General features: G+C 40.5%; 1 protein-coding gene and 1 pseudogene across 1 annotated transcript in view; both read left to right on the top strand.

Annotated features, from left to right (window-relative positions):
- Positions 1 to 17,472, top strand: part of TANGO6 (transport and golgi organization 6 homolog) — a 178,756-nt gene that overhangs the window by 66,128 nt on the left and 95,156 nt on the right. Inside the window, exons 13-14 of the mRNA XM_061174498.1 lie at positions 4,272 to 4,787; positions 7,128 to 7,185. Of these exons, the coding sequence (XP_061030481.1) occupies positions 4,272 to 4,787; positions 7,128 to 7,185 (574 nt within the window). The remainder of the gene's footprint in view (positions 1 to 4,271; positions 4,788 to 7,127; positions 7,186 to 17,472) is intronic.
- On the top strand, positions 902 to 1,302 carry LOC133078505 (non-histone chromosomal protein HMG-14-like; annotated as a pseudogene).

The following is a 17,472-nucleotide window of genomic DNA, read 5'->3' as shown; positions in this document are numbered from 1 at the left end:
CAATTATTAGAAGGCAAGAGGGTGCCAAGGGCCATCAACTTGAAAGCACTCATTTGGGCACAATATTTGCTGAGAGGAGAATAAAGTCTGCTATAAAGAATATTTCCTTGGATAATTAACTTTGTCCACCTGTTGCTCTAACAACCATCAACAGACTCTAGCTAAGAAATGTCATCCTTGTCTGAGATCAGGAAAATTAGCTATGTCAGAGAAAGAGCAGTGGAAAGAGAGTCAGGAGGTCATGCCCAGCTCTGCCATTTCTCAGTTTCTGGAGCTAAACAGTTTCCCTTTCTGGGTTGCCTGTAAATGGTGAGGTCAGACTAAATAACCTTTTTTTTTTTTTTTTTTTTTTTTTTAAGGTTTTATTTATTTATTTATTTATTTGGTTGCACTGGATCTTAGTTGCAGCAGGCAGGCTCCTTAGTTGCAGGAGTTGGGCTCCTTAGTTGTGGCTCACAGGCTCCTTAGTTGTGGCAGGTGGGCTCCTTAGTTGTGGCAGGTGGGCTCCTTAGTTGTGGCATGCAACTCTTAGTTGCAGCATGCATGTGGGATCTAGTTCCCGGACCAGGGATGGAACCTGAGCCCCCTGCATTGGGAGCGCAGAGTCTTAACCACTGCACCACCAGGGAAGTCCTGAGGTCAGACTAAATAATCTTTGAGATCCTTCAAAAAAAAAAATTAGTTGACTATATTTGTGTAGGTCTATCTCTGGGCTGTCTATTCTGTGCCATTGGTCTATTTGTATCTTTTTAAGAAGAAATTGTTGTAACAGAAATGAAAAAGAAGGGGCGGTAGGAGGAGCGGCAGCGGCCAGGCAGCCCAGCTTCGCGAAGGCTCTCAGGCGCGCCGCAGCCCGCAGGCACCGGGCATGTACCTGGCACGCGCCCGCCCCGCCGTCACGATGCCCAAGAGGCAGGTCAGCTCCGCCGAGGGGGCGGCGAAGGAGGAGCCCAAGAGGAGATTGGCGAGGTTGTCAGCTAAACCGACTCCTGCAAAAGTGGAAATGAAGCCAAAAAAGGCGGCAGGAAAGGATAAATCTTCAGACAAAAAAGTGCAAACAAAAGGGAAAAGGGGAGCAAAGGGAAAACAGGCTGAAGTGGCTGACCAAGAGACTAAAGAAGACTTACCTGCAGAAAATGAAGCAACTAAAAACGAGGAGAGCCCAGCTTCTGATGAAGCAGGAGAGAAAGAAGCCGTCTGATTAATATCAGACACCTGGTCCTGTCAGTGGTCCCTGTCTCCCTTCTTATACAATCCAGAGGAATATTTTTATCAACTATTTTGTAAATGCAAGTTTTTTAGTAGCTCTAGAAACATTTATAAAAAGGAGGGAATCCCACCTCATCCCATTTTTAAAGTGTAAATGCTTTTCTTTCAGAGGTGAGATCATTTGCTGGTTGTTTATTTTTTGGTACAACCAGAAAATAGTGGGATATTGAATATGGGAGGCTTTGATTGTCTTGGGTGTCAGCTTAACATTCCACAGATGGAGGGTGGCTTTTCTATCCTATAATACAAAGCATACTAAATGGCAGTTTGGAGTCAGTTGTGCATTTAATGTCTTAAACACTTTAAATTACTTCTCTTCCCATGTTGTTTTTGGTAGAATTGTTTCCTAAAGCAAACCATTCACCCCTTGATCTTGGCTCTCCTCGGCAGAATTTTGTGCACTCTGTTAACATCTTTGGTCGTGGTAGTCCAGTTCTTCTAGTAACTGTTAATGTGTTGTGAATGATTGACAATTTGAGTATGTAGTGTATATGATATTAAATTGTGAATTAGTGGGACTTATGATGTAACAGCATATCAATATTTGAAGATATTGGTACTTGATATCCTGTGAAGGAAAATTTGCATCCAAATTTTAAGCTGGAAAGTCACTGGAATAACTGTTCAGAAAAGAATCACAACTACATGATTGTTTAGATTTTTGGTATGTTATGTTGAGAACTGTGTACAAATTGAAATGTCTGTGTACTGATCCTCAAAACAACCAATAACATCTCAATTATGAAAAAAAAAAGGAAATGAAAAAGAAGATACTTTTATACATACACTTTTATATACATATGTACATAAAAAAAGTGCATATTTTTTACATACACTATAGATATAAATAGATATTCCCATTTCAGATGCTTAAAGAAAAAACAAAGGTCCATGATACTACAGAGGCATTGAACGAAGTCTAGCATAATGATAACACTTGCATAATTATTCTAAAATGTCTTTTCCAGTTACACATAGATTCTTGATAAAATTGACCCTTTTCTTAGGTGACATATTTTTATGGTGAAATTCTACAGGTACAAACCTGACATATACCTCAAGTTTTCATTTACTTGGGAGGAAAGTGATAGAGAAAATGAACAGTAACAATTCTGTGGAAGTATAACATGAGAATATTATATAGGTCCTATGAAAACAGTTGGTTAATTGATTGGTTGGTTGGATAATGAAGTGCATGAATGAGTAAGTAATAAATACCCTGCCTTGTTCTAAAAAGGATTTAAGACATGCAAGGTTTTCAAATGATCAGGGCTTCATAAAGCTTCATATGACAGTTTTTCCAGCATTCTCAAACAGAAGAGGATCACCACTCTGATTCTTGTTTCTTCACTGACCTCTCGTGCACCTTTCCTAGTAAGGCATGATTAGAACAAAGCTTCTGGAGAGAATAAGATCTTATGTAGTTTTCACTCCCGTTTTCTAGGAGAAATTCCCTTCTGCCAGTTACCATCCCAGTCCCTTCCAGACCTACGATGCCCTTGTATGCTAACCAGCCACTTTATAAGAAGAGCTTTATTCATTCAAGTGAGACTGTGTAAGGTTTAGGTAAGAGTGTGGACTCTAGGGCCAGACTTGTTCGCTATTTTTTTTTTGGCTGCACTATGCAGCTTGCAAGATCTTAGTTCCCCGGGCAGGGATTGAACCTGGGCCCATGGCAATGGAAGTTCAGAGTCCTATGGAGTGCCAGGGAATTCCCAAGTATATATATTTTTATGCTTTTTAAATTTATTTTTTATTTTTTGGCTGCACTGTGTGGCATGTGGATCTTCGTTCCTAGACCAGGGATTTAATGCATCCCCCCTGCAGGAGCCAGACTTGTTGAGTTCACATCTTACCATCTTCTAGTTGTGTGACCTTAGACATGTTACCTAACTGTTCTGTGCCTCAGTTTCTCCCCTGTTTACCCATCCCTTTCTCCCTCTCTCTCTCCTGCGTTGGGTCTTTGTTGCTGCGCGCGGGCTTTCTCTAGTCGCAGAGAGCAGGGTCTACTCTTTGTTGCAGTGTGCGGGCTTCTCATGGCAGTAGCTTCTCGTTGCGGAGCACGGGCTCTAGGCACGTGGGCTTCAGTAGTTGTGGCGTGTGAGCTCAGCAGTTGTGGCTCGCAGGCTCTAGAGCGGAGGCTTAGTAGTTGTGGAGCATGGGCTTAGTTGCTCCGCGGCATGTGGGATCTTCCTGGACCAGGAATTGAACCCATGTCCCCTGCATTGGCAGGCAGATTCTTAACCACTGTGCCACCACGGAAGTTCCTCCCCCCATTTAAAATATAAATAATAATAGTAACTAGATCATAGGGCCATGAATATGTATGTGTATTTTTTGTTTATTGTATTTATTTTTAAAACATACACATAGCACTTACTGTGTATCAGGCACTAAGTACTTTGCTAATATGGACTCATCTTTTTATGGCAAAAGGGACATGAAATTAAAAAATACAGTAATACAATAAAAATCAAAATATAAAAGAATTTCACCATGCGACTGGGTATTAAAATATGTTATGGTAAGAATAGCTGTAAGAGACAAACAGTCTAAGATGTAAGTGGGTACAAAGGATGAAAAGAGGCTATTCACAGAAGAAGAAATGCAGACAGTTAATAAACATGGAAGAATGCTTAACAGCACTGTTAGTCTGGTTAATGCAAATTAAAATAATCAGCCATGTTTTGCCCATCAGATTGTAAAAATTAAGACTAATAATATGTGGGGGAGTGGGGAGGGAAGAAAAGAGTAATAATTTGCATTACTGATATATGTTTTTTAACTTAGAAAAGTACCTGCACAAGGTAAGTATTCAATAAATGTTAGCTGTAATTATTCAACCATAGTATTAGAGTACCAGACTCAGGCTATATGCTGATTACACCAGGAACAAGGTTTCGTTCCTACCCGTTTTTCTCAGGATCTGTTGCCTTGTGCTCAGGTCATATTAACATCCGCTATGTTAATTTGGATTTGGCATTTTTCATTTCATTTTGTAGTTGAAGTCAAGTGAATTTGCCATTCTGAAGCAATTGCTGCCTCTGTTGGAGAAGGTCTCCAACACATACCCTGACCCTGTCATCCAGGAACTCGCCGTTGATCTCCGCATCACCATCTCTACCCACGGAGCCTTTTCCACTGAGGCTGTCAGTGTGGCTGCCCAGAGTACCCTGAACAAAAAGGATCCAGAAGGGAAAAGGGAAGAGCAGCAACAAACCAGTTATGAAAGATACAGCAATGTGTCTTATAACCACCTTGAACAACAGCGAAGCCATTGCACATCCAACCAAACAAGCCTGACACCTAATGCTCCACTCGTTCCTCAGGAAGTCCGTGAGCCCAGCATCACTACAAACCAGAAATCAGGAAGTGTAACCACAGAACAGCTCCAGGAAGCTCTTTTATCAGCTTATGATCCTCAAATTCCAACACGGGCTGCTGCCCTGAGAACTCTTTCTCGCTGGATAGAGCAGAGAGAACCAAAAGCCCTTGAGATGCAGGAGAAGCTTCTCAAGGTGAGTAGAACACCACACACACGCATACACGCGCACACACACACACACACACACACACACACACGGTGAGACCACTTTCCAGGAGCCTTGACTTGTATCAAGCACTGTCCTAGGCCACCCTTGCGGAAATTGTGATTGTTCTATGGAGGCAAGACTCAGACACAGGAAAGACTTAGATACACATGAGACTCAATTGAACACGAGCAGGGTGTCAGAACTTTTACAGCCAAGAAACCCTGTGGACAGTCAGGAGAAGGAGAGAGTTGAAATCTGGAGGAAGTAGATCTTGACATGGCTTCACAAACTAGTAACGTTTGAGCCAATGAAAGAAGACCCTGAGCAAATTCCCAGAGCAAATTCCTTTTCTGGTAGATAAGGCCACTTTCAACACTGTGACCAGCCAAGATAAGCCACCTGTTTTTTCTGGGCCCCTTTCAGAGGGGCTTTGGACAGAACTGGGTCCCCTCCCCACTTTCCCTCCATCACAGTGAAAAGGCTGTTCTTTATGTCGTAGATTTATGTGGGAGACTGTATATGCTTAGTTGGGGATCTTTTCCCGTTTGTGGAAATTGTCCTGACTTCAGTATGGGTTAGAGATTAAGAGCCAAGGGTCTAGAGACGACTGATCAAATTACAGATCATTTTCTTGGACAAAGTCACTTAAACTTTCTGAGCCTCAATTTTTACATCTGTAAAGTGAGGATAGTTGTAACTGGACGCACTTTATGTTGAAAGATTTAAAATAAAATAATTTGGGGATTCCCTGGCATCCAGTGGTTAGGACTTGGCGCTTTCACTGCCGGGGCCCCGGGTTCAGTCTCTGATCAGGGAACTAAGATCCCGCAAGCCGCAACGCACAGCCTAAACAAATAAATACGTAAATAAAATAATCCATGTAAAGCACGAATTATAGTGGCAGGCACATAATGAGCACCCAATAAAGGTTTAGTATTATTATTATTATATTACTATTATCTTTTCCATATACTCTAGCCATTAGACTAAGAATTATAATTCTGATTGAAAACATTTATTTTTAGTCACTAAAGTATTAGAACCAGTAGTGTAATGATAACTTCTGTTTATTGAGCCAGGCCCTATGCCTTTCAGACATTATCTCTAATCCTGGCAACGACCAAAATATTAACATTATCCTCATTTTATAGATGAGAAAACTGAGGCACAGAAATGTGCCAAGGATTTGCTGTCATTGAAATGTTGCTGAAAACCTCAAATTATATATCTCCTTTGAGTAATCATTAAAAATATGCCTTCACACACCTATTTAGATGGTTAATGCTATGAACATCTTTGGAGTTTTCTTTAGCTAACTTAACTTTCATCTGCTATACATAATTGGTCATCAAGTCCTGTCAATTCTTTTTTCAAGAAGTCTTTCAAATCTATCTGTTCCTCTTCATTCCCATGGCTACTACCCTGGATTAAGCTTCTCTTACTCCATACATGATTTCCACCCCTTCCAACCTGGCCATCTTCCCAACTTAACTAATCTTGGGCTCTCCCTAACATGCCACAGATGTGGAGACCAGCAGTATCAAGTTGATATCAAGAATTGCTGTTCCTGTAAAGGACACATCACTATATATGGAAAGACACCCCCCGTCTTCTAGATACCAAGCAGGAGGGACATGGACATATGGCCACTGTCTTCCTCTGGCCCTTGTGTTAGGGCCTAAGCCTAACATGTCAACTGTCATATCTTCTAGATAAGCAGTACCCGCTGCGGTTGACGTGCCCTGGTGGGTTCCTAAATTATGAGATGTGTTGAGAGTAATTTGTTACTGATGTCAGTTGACGTGCTGAAATTTGCAAAAGATTTTTAAAAATAGATTCAAGGTTATCCCAATAATAACATCTCCGTCTTGGCACTTGCATTTCCATACGCTTTCTGAGTGCAAGAGAAAAGGATCAAATTATAGCAGGTGTTCCATTAATTGGACATAACCCCAAACCTGGCCTCTGTGTGTCAGGGCCTGTAGTCTGTCATGTCATATCTAAGAATGGGCTATCTACTGTGGGCTGTAGTGGAAAAAATGTTGAGGATTGTTCTTCCAGATTTTGGCTTCCATGCCTATTCTTGGTGTATACTCAACAACTTCAAGAAGTATCTCCCCTATAATCGCTACCCTCTTTTAGCTGTTGTAACAATGGGACTTCAAACGTATATACTGTTTTCCCCACAAGATTCTAAAGTCAGACCGATATCTCGCTATAACAAAGAGGAAGAAAAGCATTTATTTTTTTGAGGCTGCTCTAAGGGTCTCTTAAATCTTGCTTGCTGTTTGTGAATCATATCACTACTGTGTTCTGTGGTTCCAGATATTCTTGGAGAACTTGGAGCATGAAGACACCTTTATATATCTGTCTGCTATACAGGGTAAGTTAGTCCTGGTTAAAGGACTTTGAGTTTGTGGACCAAAGATTATATCATGTATGTTTGCACAAAATCTCTAAATTCCTAGAGCCACAGACTGTTGGACATTTTGTCCCTCTTCCTGTCTCCTAGCTAGGACTTGATTTCAGTCATGATAATAATATTCCTAGAGAGTTCCTAAAGGGGTCCTAGAGAGTTTCAGTATCTCATAATGATAAGGAAGCCTTTATTTATGTTTACTTATCATTCTATAGATTAAATCCCATTTCCTCTAATTCAAGGAGGTAAAGAATGGCTCACACATGAGCTCTCATTATGTTGGCCTTTTAGGAACCTGACTACTGTCACTGTGCACCTTTGTTCTGTCTTTTTATTTATTTATTTATTTATTTATTTTTGGCTGTGTTGGGTCTTCATTGCTGCACACGGGCCCTCTCTAGTTGAAGTGAACAGGGGCCACTCTTCATTGCAGTGTGCTGGCCTCTCATTGTGGTGGCCTCTCCCGTTGGGAGCACGGGCTCTAGGCGTGAGGGCTCAGTAGTTGTGGCTCACGGGCCCAGCTGCTCCGCGACACGTGGGATCTTCCCAGACCAGGGCTTGAACCCATGTCCCCTGCATTGGCAGGCGGACTCCTAACACTGCGCCACCAGGGAAGCCCTGCTCTGTCTTTAAGCTAAAAGAATCTCAGAATATATAATATTTCATCATCAAAACATTTTTTGCAATAATTTTATTTCTCTTTTGTGGTTCTTTGTTGTTCTCATCTCCATTAATTTGTAGATTTCAAATCTAGAGAGAGGCCTCATGGAAAGGGGTAAGAAGCAGGCACCCTTCCCAAAAGGGTAAGAAGCAGACACGGTGAGAAGGCAGAATTAACTCACAGTTTCTCTTGGCTCCATCAGTGTCGTATAGTTCTCAGGGGCTGGGGGCTGGAGATGGATCACCAGGATGCACCACCCCTTCCCCTGCTTCTCAGCTGTATGAACTTTGGCAAATTACTTAATCCCTCAGGGCTTCAATTTCTTACCTGTAAAAAGGGAGCTAAATAGGAATGTAAAATGGTACAGCTGCTTTAGAAAACAATCTGGCAGTTCCTTGAAAAGATAAATGTAGAGTTGTCACTTGACCCGGCAATTCTAAGTATTCACCCATGAGAAATGAAAACATATTCCATACAAAAACTTGTACATGAATGTTCATAATAGCCAAAAGGTGGAAACAATCCAAATGTCCACCATTTGATGAATGGATAGACAAAATGTGGTATATACATACAATGGAATATTATTCAGCCAAAAGTAATAATGAAGTACTGAGACATGTTACAGCATGTATTAACCTTGAAAACATTATAGGTGAAAGAAGCCAGTCACAAAAAAACCACATATTGTATGGTTCCTTTATATGAAATGTCCAGAATAGGTAAATTTATGGAGACAGAAAGTAGATGAGTAGTTGTCTAGGGCTAGGGAGAAAGGGGAAAGGTTTGGGAGGTGACAGCTAAAGGGTACAGGGTTTCCTTGTGGGGTGATGAAAACATTCTAAAATTGATTGTGGTGATGTTTGTACAGCTCTGTCAGTATGCTAGGAACTATTGTATTGTATATTTTAAATTGGTGAATTTTATGGTATGTGAATTGTATCCCAATAAAGCTATCACCAAAAAAATAATAAAATAAAATTGAATGAGGATAAGCTGGGACAAAGTGAGAGCGTGGCATTGACATATATACACTACCAAATGTAAAACAGATAGCTAGTGGGAAGCTGCTGCATAGCACAGGGAGATCAGCTCGGTGCTTTGTGACCACCTAGAAGGGTGGGATAGGGAGGGTGGGAAGGAGACACAAGAGGGAGGGGATATGGGGATATATGTATATGTATAGCTGATTCACTTTGTTATAAAGCAGAAACTAACACAACAATGTAAAGTAATTATACTCCAATAAAGATGTTAAAAAAAAATTTAATGAGGAGGAGAGGGATAAAACTGTCAGAGATTAAGGAGATTAAATATAATATGGGAGATAGGATCCTGGAACAGAAAAAGGACACTAGGGAAAAACTAAGAGAATCTGAGTAAATTATGGACTTTAGTTGATAATGAAATGTCAGTATTAGTTCATTAATTGTGATAATGTACCATGCTAATGTAAAACTTAATAATAGGGGCAACTGGGTATGCAGTATATGGGAACCCTCTGTGCATCTTCTCAATAAATCCATAAATCTAAAACTATTCTATCATTAAAAGTTTATAAAGGGGGCTAACATTAAATGAGTTAATATCTTGGAAGTGCTTAGTGCATATTAAGTGTTCAATATGTTAGCTATTATGATTTTAATGTTATCATCATCATCATATCACTACTATTTCTATTGTTAGATTGCTAGGTAATAATGTGGTGATATGTGTAACTTCTCAGAGCTAAAGCTTGAGTAGGTTGATTTTGTCAGGTAGTTCCTACTACATGATAGATTACTGCAACACCCAGTATTATTTATTTATTACCATATATTATCACTCATTTATTATCACTCATGAATCTGTAGACAAATGGGGTTCAGCTGACCTGGTCTGGGCTGGGCAGCCCTGCCGCTCCCTGCAGGCCGGTGGGCTGCAGTAGCTCTGCTGCACCTGTTCCTGATCGTCCCTGGTCCAGGGCCTCCCAGGGCGCATTCGTGTGGTGATGGCAGAAGTGTATGAGAGCAAGAATAAACTCAAGAGGCCTCTTCGGGCCTAAGCTTGGAACTGACAACGTATCGCTTCTGCCTCATTCTGATGGCTAAAGCAAGTCATGTGGCCCAACCCAAAAGTCAAGGGATGGAGAAATACACTCTGTCCCTTTAGTGGGACAAACTGCCAAGTCACGGAGCAAAGGACATGGATGCAGGGAGGGGTGAAGAATTGAAGCCAGTAATGCAGTCCTTCAGGCAAGGTTCTTTGTGAGCACAAAGGCACGTGCAGCTCCTTACTGGCTACTTATTTCTTGGTGTAGTTTGGGTATCCTCTATGCAGACCTGGAAGTTGAAACTTAAGAGAGAGAGTTCAGAGGGGGAAGTGTACAGCAATGAAGGCCTGAGCCTTGGAATTCATTCTTTACTCAACAAACATTTATTGTGCACCTACTATATAGTACAAAACACTTTCACAGTGAGTTTCATGACTTAGTTAAAAAACAAGAAGACATTCTTCAAAGGAGACAAAATAACCAGTGACAGAGATAAAAGGACAGCCAGGTGAGAGCAGAAGAGTGGAGCATGTGGAGAGAGAAAGTAATTACTGGCAGCTGAGAGGTCACAGAGACCAAGAATTGAGATAAGCCTGAGGGCTGGATGGGGCTCAGGAAGCCACATGACAATGAGTGGCACTTATGGAAATCAAATAAATCAATGAGGCAAGAACCTAAAATGCTGATAATTAATAAGTCAGAAAACAAGTCATCCTGTACTTTTTTCCAGGAAACTGTAATACTGTCAAGGAGATGTTTCTCATTGATTTTTTTTTTTTTTTTTTTTGCACAAGATTTTCAGGAAGCGGTGGTGTATCATTCTCATACAGCAACATTGCTGTTTGGAATAAGTCTCTTAGCTGATTAACCCACTGAGCTCATTGGCCTCTAGGGTCTGCTATAAAAATCACAACTGTTGGTTTTGTGTTTGTTTTTACTACTTTTAATTGGTGTGCTAATCAGTTAGTAGCTAATTTGGGGATGAAGAACATGGGAGGTAGGGGTCTAATTTCTGTTCTCTGCTCCCCATGGCAGACAAGTTTGAATTAATTGATGTTTTTGGTGTTTGTAACATGCACTTAAAGGCCAAGGCCTTAGGTGAATTTCCCATTAAGAAAGGAAAGAGCTGAATTTTCCCACCTGCATTGCCAATTTCATTTGCCCAGGCCTAAAACTCCAGAGCCAAGCCATTCTGGATGTCCAGTCAGACAGTCAGACAAGACCAGCCCATGTGTAAATGTCCTGTAGTACAAGGGGGCTTGGCTGTGGTTTGAGTAGCATTAGTTTTGGGGAGTATGAGTAAGTGTGTGTATAAAGTCTTACTCTTCTAGGGTGACTGAATGTTTCCATGTAAAAGCTACAAGGTATCCTTTGCTTGCTTTATTTGTTATTTTGGAACTCTTTTGTAATTTCTCACCAACTTTGTTTGCAGTCAAGGCACAGAGCAGAGGGGAATTAAATAAGTTCATTCATTCAACAGGTATTTATTGATGCCTGATACAGGAATGTCTCATGTACGTATTATCTGTACATCACAACAATCTGAGAACTAAATTCCCTATGAGTTAAAATTTAATTTTATGAAATACTGCATCTCTTTTTAGTGCTACTGAGAAAGTGATGGTTGATGTAGTTCTCATAGCAGCTGCTCCCAGACACTCAATAGCAGCTTCTTCCGGCAGAGAATTTTATACAAGTTGCTGAGTTCCAGTTACAATCCAGAGTTTATAAATAGAACATTTAATCTTAGACTGTGTCCTTTAAGTGTCTCTCCTTTTTAGACTTCTTGTATACTCTTTTTCTCGTTGTTTTATCATCATCATCATTATACAAGTTAATACATTCTTATTGTTTTAAAAACATTTAAATGGCAAGAAAGTGTATAAGATAAAAAGTGGCAGTCTTTCTCTTCTCCAAAATAGGATTTAAAATATGTCCTTAAGAGTCCCATAATGGGGACTTCCCTGGTGGCGCAGTGGTTAAGAATCTGCCTGCCAGTGCAGGGGACACGGGTTTGAGCCCTGGTCCAGGAAGATCCCATATGCTGTGGAGCAAGTAAGCCCGTGCGCCACAACTGCTGAGCCTGGTCTCTAGAGCCCGCGAGCCACAACTACTGAGCCTGCGTGCCACAACTACTGAGCACGTGTGCCACAACTACTGAGCCCGCGTGCCACAACTACTGAAACCCCCGCGCTCTAGAGCCTGTGCTCCACAACAAGAGAAGCAACTACAATGAGAAACCCACGCACCACAACGAAGAGTAGCCCCTGCTCGTCGCAACTATAGAAAGCCCATGTGCAGCAACGAAGACCCAACGCAGCCAAAAATAAATTAATAAATTAATAAATTAATAAATTAATTTAAAAATTAAAAAAAAAAGAGTCCCATAATGTATATTTGATGTTTGGGGCATTTTTCACATTTCAGTCTTAAAATAGATGTTCAGTAATGAATGTGATAAATAAATACATGATCTTCAAATAAGATATTATAGCCAAGTTATTTATCTTAGTGTGTATCTGCTTGTGTGTCCTCGCAGTCACTTTTAATTATTTAAAGAAGATTTTGAAAGCAACACCAGTGATAGATGCATTTCGGGGATCCAAGTGATCCCCATCGGTGTCAAAAGAATCTTTGGACGAAACTACTAGGCTCGTGGCAAAAAGGAAAGAAACCCTAGGCTCTGAGCCAAGCATGGGAGGGGAAAGTATGCCAGTGTGTGTAGTGAAGAGAATCTAGACATCTTGACATGCTTGAACAAATTGCACTAACTCTTCTACCCTTTTCCTTTCACAGAAGAGTTTTCATTTCTGGCAAAAGAGCCAAGGGGAGGGAAGGCAAAAGGCCTGGAAGGGAGGAAGGTAGATACAAGGTGAAATTGTTTTTACAGAGTTTCAAACTGAGCAGGGTTACAAGTCTTAACTTGTCAGAGACTGAACTCCCTATCCATTCTCAGATTTCTACTTCAAATAAACTAAGTTGGGCAACCATTAACTGAAAATAATTCTATCCCCTGAAGGACCATCTAATTGGATTGGGCATTGAAATTTGGAATGTAGTCCTGTGAAGTTTATCATCTCCATTTATGTCCTTGAAATGGGAAGATTTCTTTTGTGTCCAGACCTTGGACCACCTAATTAACAAATGAGCATTTAGCGAATGTCTCTCATATATGCTAGCTCAGTAAATTCTTGAAGTAGTTCTGGGAAATAGACATTATCCCCATTTTTTAAACTTCTTATTTGAGATTTAATTTACACACCTGAAATTCACCCATTTAGAATGTGCAATTCAGTGGTTTCTGGTATATTTAGAGATTTGTGCAACCATCACCACTATCTAATTTTAGAACTTTTTATCATCTCAAAAAGAAACCCTATATCCATTATCAGTCAGTCCCCATTCCTCACTCCCCCTTGCCCCTGGGAACCACTAATCTACTTTTTGTCTCTATGGATTTGCCTATTCTGGACTTTTCATAATATAGAATGTGTGGACTTTTCGTCTGGTTCTTTTCACTTAGCATAACATTTGTGAGGTTCATCCATGTTGTAGCATGTATCAGGGCCTCATTCCTTTTTATGGCTGAATAATATTCCATTGTACTATTGATTAACCACATTTTGTTTATCCATTCATCAGTTGATGGACATTTGAGTTGTTTTTACTTTTAAGCTGTTATGAGGGACACTGTAATGAGTATTCACGTACAAGTTTTTGTGTGGACATATGTTTTCATTGCTCCTGGGTATACATGAGGGAATGGAATTACTGGGTCATATAGTAATTCTATGTTTAACCCTTTGAGGAACTGTCAAACTGTTTTCCAAAGTGGCTGCACCATTTTACTTTCCCACGAGCAATGTATGAGAGTTTCAATTTCTCTACATCCTGACCAATACTTGTTATTGTCTGTCCTTTTATTATAGCCATATTAGTAAGTGTGAAGTGGTATCTCATTGTGATTTTGATTTGTACTTCTCTAATGACTGATGAGGCTGAGCATCCTTTCCTGAGCTTATTTTGCATTTCTGTATCTTCTTTGGGAAGATGTCTATTCAGATTCTTTGCCCATTGTTTTCCTTTGCCCATTTTTAAATTGGATTATTTGTCTTTTCATTATTTAGTTGTAAGAATTCATATATTCTGGAAACATGTACTTTATCAAGTATACAGATTGGAGATATTTTCTGCCATTCAGTGGGTTGTCTTTTCTCTTACTAATGGTGTCATTTGAAGCACTAAACTTCTTACTTTCTTTTTCTTTTTTTTTTAAATTTATTATTTATTTGGCTGCGCCTGGTCTTAGTTGCGTCATGAGAGATCTTTAGTTGTGGCATGCAGGCTCTCAGTTGCGGCTGCATGCGGGATCCAGCTCCCTGACCAGAGATCGAACCCAGGCCCCTGCCATTGGGAGCGTGGAGTCCCACCCACTGGGCCATCAGGGAAGTCCCCTAAACTTCTTACTTTTGATGAAGTCCAGCTTATCAGTTTCCTCTGTTATTACTTTCACTTTTGGTGTCATTTCTAAGAAATCATTGCCTAACCCAAGATAATGGAGATTTACTTCTGTGTTTTTTTCCAAGAGTTTTATTGTTTTGGCTCTTAACGTTTAAGTCTGTGATCCATTTTGAGTTAATTTTTAGGTGTGATGAGAGATATCCTCTTTTTATAGCTAAAAATTCTGAGACTTACATAGGTTAAGTCCCCTTTCCAAGATTACATAGCAAGTAATTTGAACCTTGTTGTTGACCTTCAAATCTTGCCCCCTCCTCTCCAATACACTTGGTTACTCTAGAACTTTTCAAATAATGATAGAATTTGCTCCTGTTGTTGTGCTTTTAAAGATAGAAAACATATTATGATTATGATTATCAATATTTATTAAAAGTGAATAATGCTTAATCATCTATAAAGCTTTGATTCTGTCAACAATCTTGAAATATAATAAAAGCAGATATAATTTTTTTATAAATGAAGAATTGACTTGCCTACAGCCATAAAAGTTGGGAGAGTGGCGGAGCTGGGACCAGACCCATATCTCAGGGATTCCCAGTCCACTGTACCTTATCTTAACTACAGCCCAAGTGAAATATATTATGCCTCCTCCCCTTCTCCAAGTCAGAGATTGTATTTTAAAGCCCAGAATACTTGTGTTTTACATGAGCTCTTTTTTTTTTAATAAATTTATTTTATTTATTTTTATTTTTGGCTGTGTTGGGTCTTTGTTGCTGCGCACAGGCCTCCTCTAGCTGAGGCAAGCGGGGGCCACTCTTTGTTGCAGTGCGTGGGCCTCTCATTGCGGTGGCTTCTCTTGTTGCAGAGCACGGGCTCTAGGCGCGTGGGCCTCAGCAGTTGTGGCACGCAGGCTCAGTAGTTGTGGCTCGCGGGCTCTAGAGCTCAGGCTCAGCAGCTGTGGTGCACGGGCCTAGTTGCTCCGCGGCATGTGGGATCTTCTTGGACCAGGGCTTGAACACGTGTTGCCTGCATTGGCAGACGGACTCTCAACCACTGCGCCACCAGGGAAGCCCCTGAGCTCATTTTTGAAATATCTGTCCACTGGTTTCCTCTATCAATTGAAGATTGATACAGTCAGATTTACATCAGAATATTTAGCAATTTACTACTTTTACCTGCAAGTAAAAGATAACTGACTACTTCAGGTTTAGTTATTTTCACTTTCTAAGATTTCCCAGGATAATTGCCATATAAGAGAAATGGAAATAAGTATTGTAGAAGTCACCACTTATTATTGTGTGCCAGTCATAGTAATTCTACAAGTTAGGAATTTTTATCCTTGTCTTACAGGTGAGGGAACTGAGGCTCAAAGAGGTTAAGGAACTGGCCCAAAGTGACACAGATACCAAGTGTCAATACCATGATTTGAATCTTAAGTCTATCCAGCTCTGAAGACTATGCTCTTGCCACAGGGAAAAATAATTAATCCTAAAATAGTTGTTCCTGTTTCCAAGGCACAGGGCTGGGTTTTCAGATGGTCTAAGGTATAGGAGAACCAGGCCTGTCTATGAGAAATGGTTTCACTACAAAGGAACTCTTCCTATAGCTTAATAATATGCTGATCTCGTTTGCTTGATTTGACGTGTGTGTGGTTTTACTCATTTAGCAAATGAGCACAGTATTATTTTTTAAGCAATCAATGTGTGTATCTTTGAAACTCATCTTCCATTAGTGGAATAAGTATGTTACTTCACACTGTCTGTCCTTCTTCCCGCTGCTGGTCATTATTGTTTCAGCACTGGAGACATCAGCATCATTTTAGGAGTATCAGGAAAGAGCCCTCAGAACAATCTTGGGATTTACGCAGTTTACTGAGATTGTGGATTAGGAAAACATGTAGCTTTCTGTATAGAATTTTTGATATTTGTTACATTTCTGATGCCAGTAAATTACATTTTAAAATTACTTTTTGTTTTTTAAAGGATACACTTTTTTTTAATTTTTAATTTTTTTATTTATTTATTTTAGGCTGCGTTGGGTCTTCGTTGCAGCGAGCGGGGGCTACTCTTCGTTGCAGTGCGTGGGCTTCTCATTGCGGTGGCTTCTCTTGTTGTGGAGCATTGGCTCTAGGCGCGTAGGTTTCAGTAGCTGTGGCACGTGGGCTCAGTAGTTGTGGATCGCGGGCTTAGTTGCTCCGCGGCATGTGGGATCTTCCCGGACCAGGGCTTGAACCCGTGTCGCCTGCATTGGCAGGCGGATTCTTAACCACTGCACCACCAGGGAAGCCCTAAAATTACTTACTTTAAAATAATACAAATTATGAGGCTGTGTAGAAATGGAACCCTCATACACTGCTGGTAGAAACATAAAATGGTGCAGCTCCTCTGCAAAACAGTCTGGCAGTTCTCAGAAGGTTAAACACAGTTACTGTATGATCCACCAATTCCACTCCTAGATATATACCCAAGAGAAATGAAAACATATATCCACACAAAAGCTTATATGTGAATACTCATAGTAGCATTATTCATAATAGCCAAAAAGTAGTGTCGACTGAAAAAAATGCACAACCTAAAAGTTAAGAATTATGTTTTATTTGCTGGACTTTCTGAGGACTCCAAGCCTGGGAAACAGCATCTCAGATAACTCTGAGAGATTGCTCTGAAGAGGTAAGGGAAGAGCCAGGATAAATAGGAGTTTTTGCAACAAAGAGCAGGTAGTTGGAACATCAAAAGATTGCTGTTAATTAAAGAAAACCAGATATGTCAAGTTATGGAATTTAATGCTTTTCTATGTATAGGAAGATGCAAGAGTCTGGGCTCACTGAAATCATTCCCTTGATATGCACCTCAACTATCTGGGGCCAGCATCCTGTGCTTTCTCATCCTGAGTCTCCTCAGGGTGCACCGTCAGGGGTGGCTGCAGCTGGGGTGGCTGCAGCAGTTAACTGCTAGATGGCGGGCTTCCTGTTTCTATCCTATGTTCCTCAGGGCTCACCATCAGGGAGGCTGTAATGTGATGGCTTGATGGCTGCAACATCCTTTGTTTACTGATAGGGCAGGCAATATTTTTCATTCACAGTAGAAGCAACCTAAGTATC

Source organism: Eubalaena glacialis, chromosome 18, assembly GCF_028564815.1.
Source record: "Eubalaena glacialis isolate mEubGla1 chromosome 18, mEubGla1.1.hap2.+ XY, whole genome shotgun sequence".
Lineage (NCBI taxonomy): Eukaryota > Metazoa > Chordata > Mammalia > Artiodactyla > Balaenidae > Eubalaena > Eubalaena glacialis.
The sequence above is the reverse complement of the archived record's forward strand: the minus strand, read 5'-3'. Positions and strand labels throughout refer to the sequence as shown.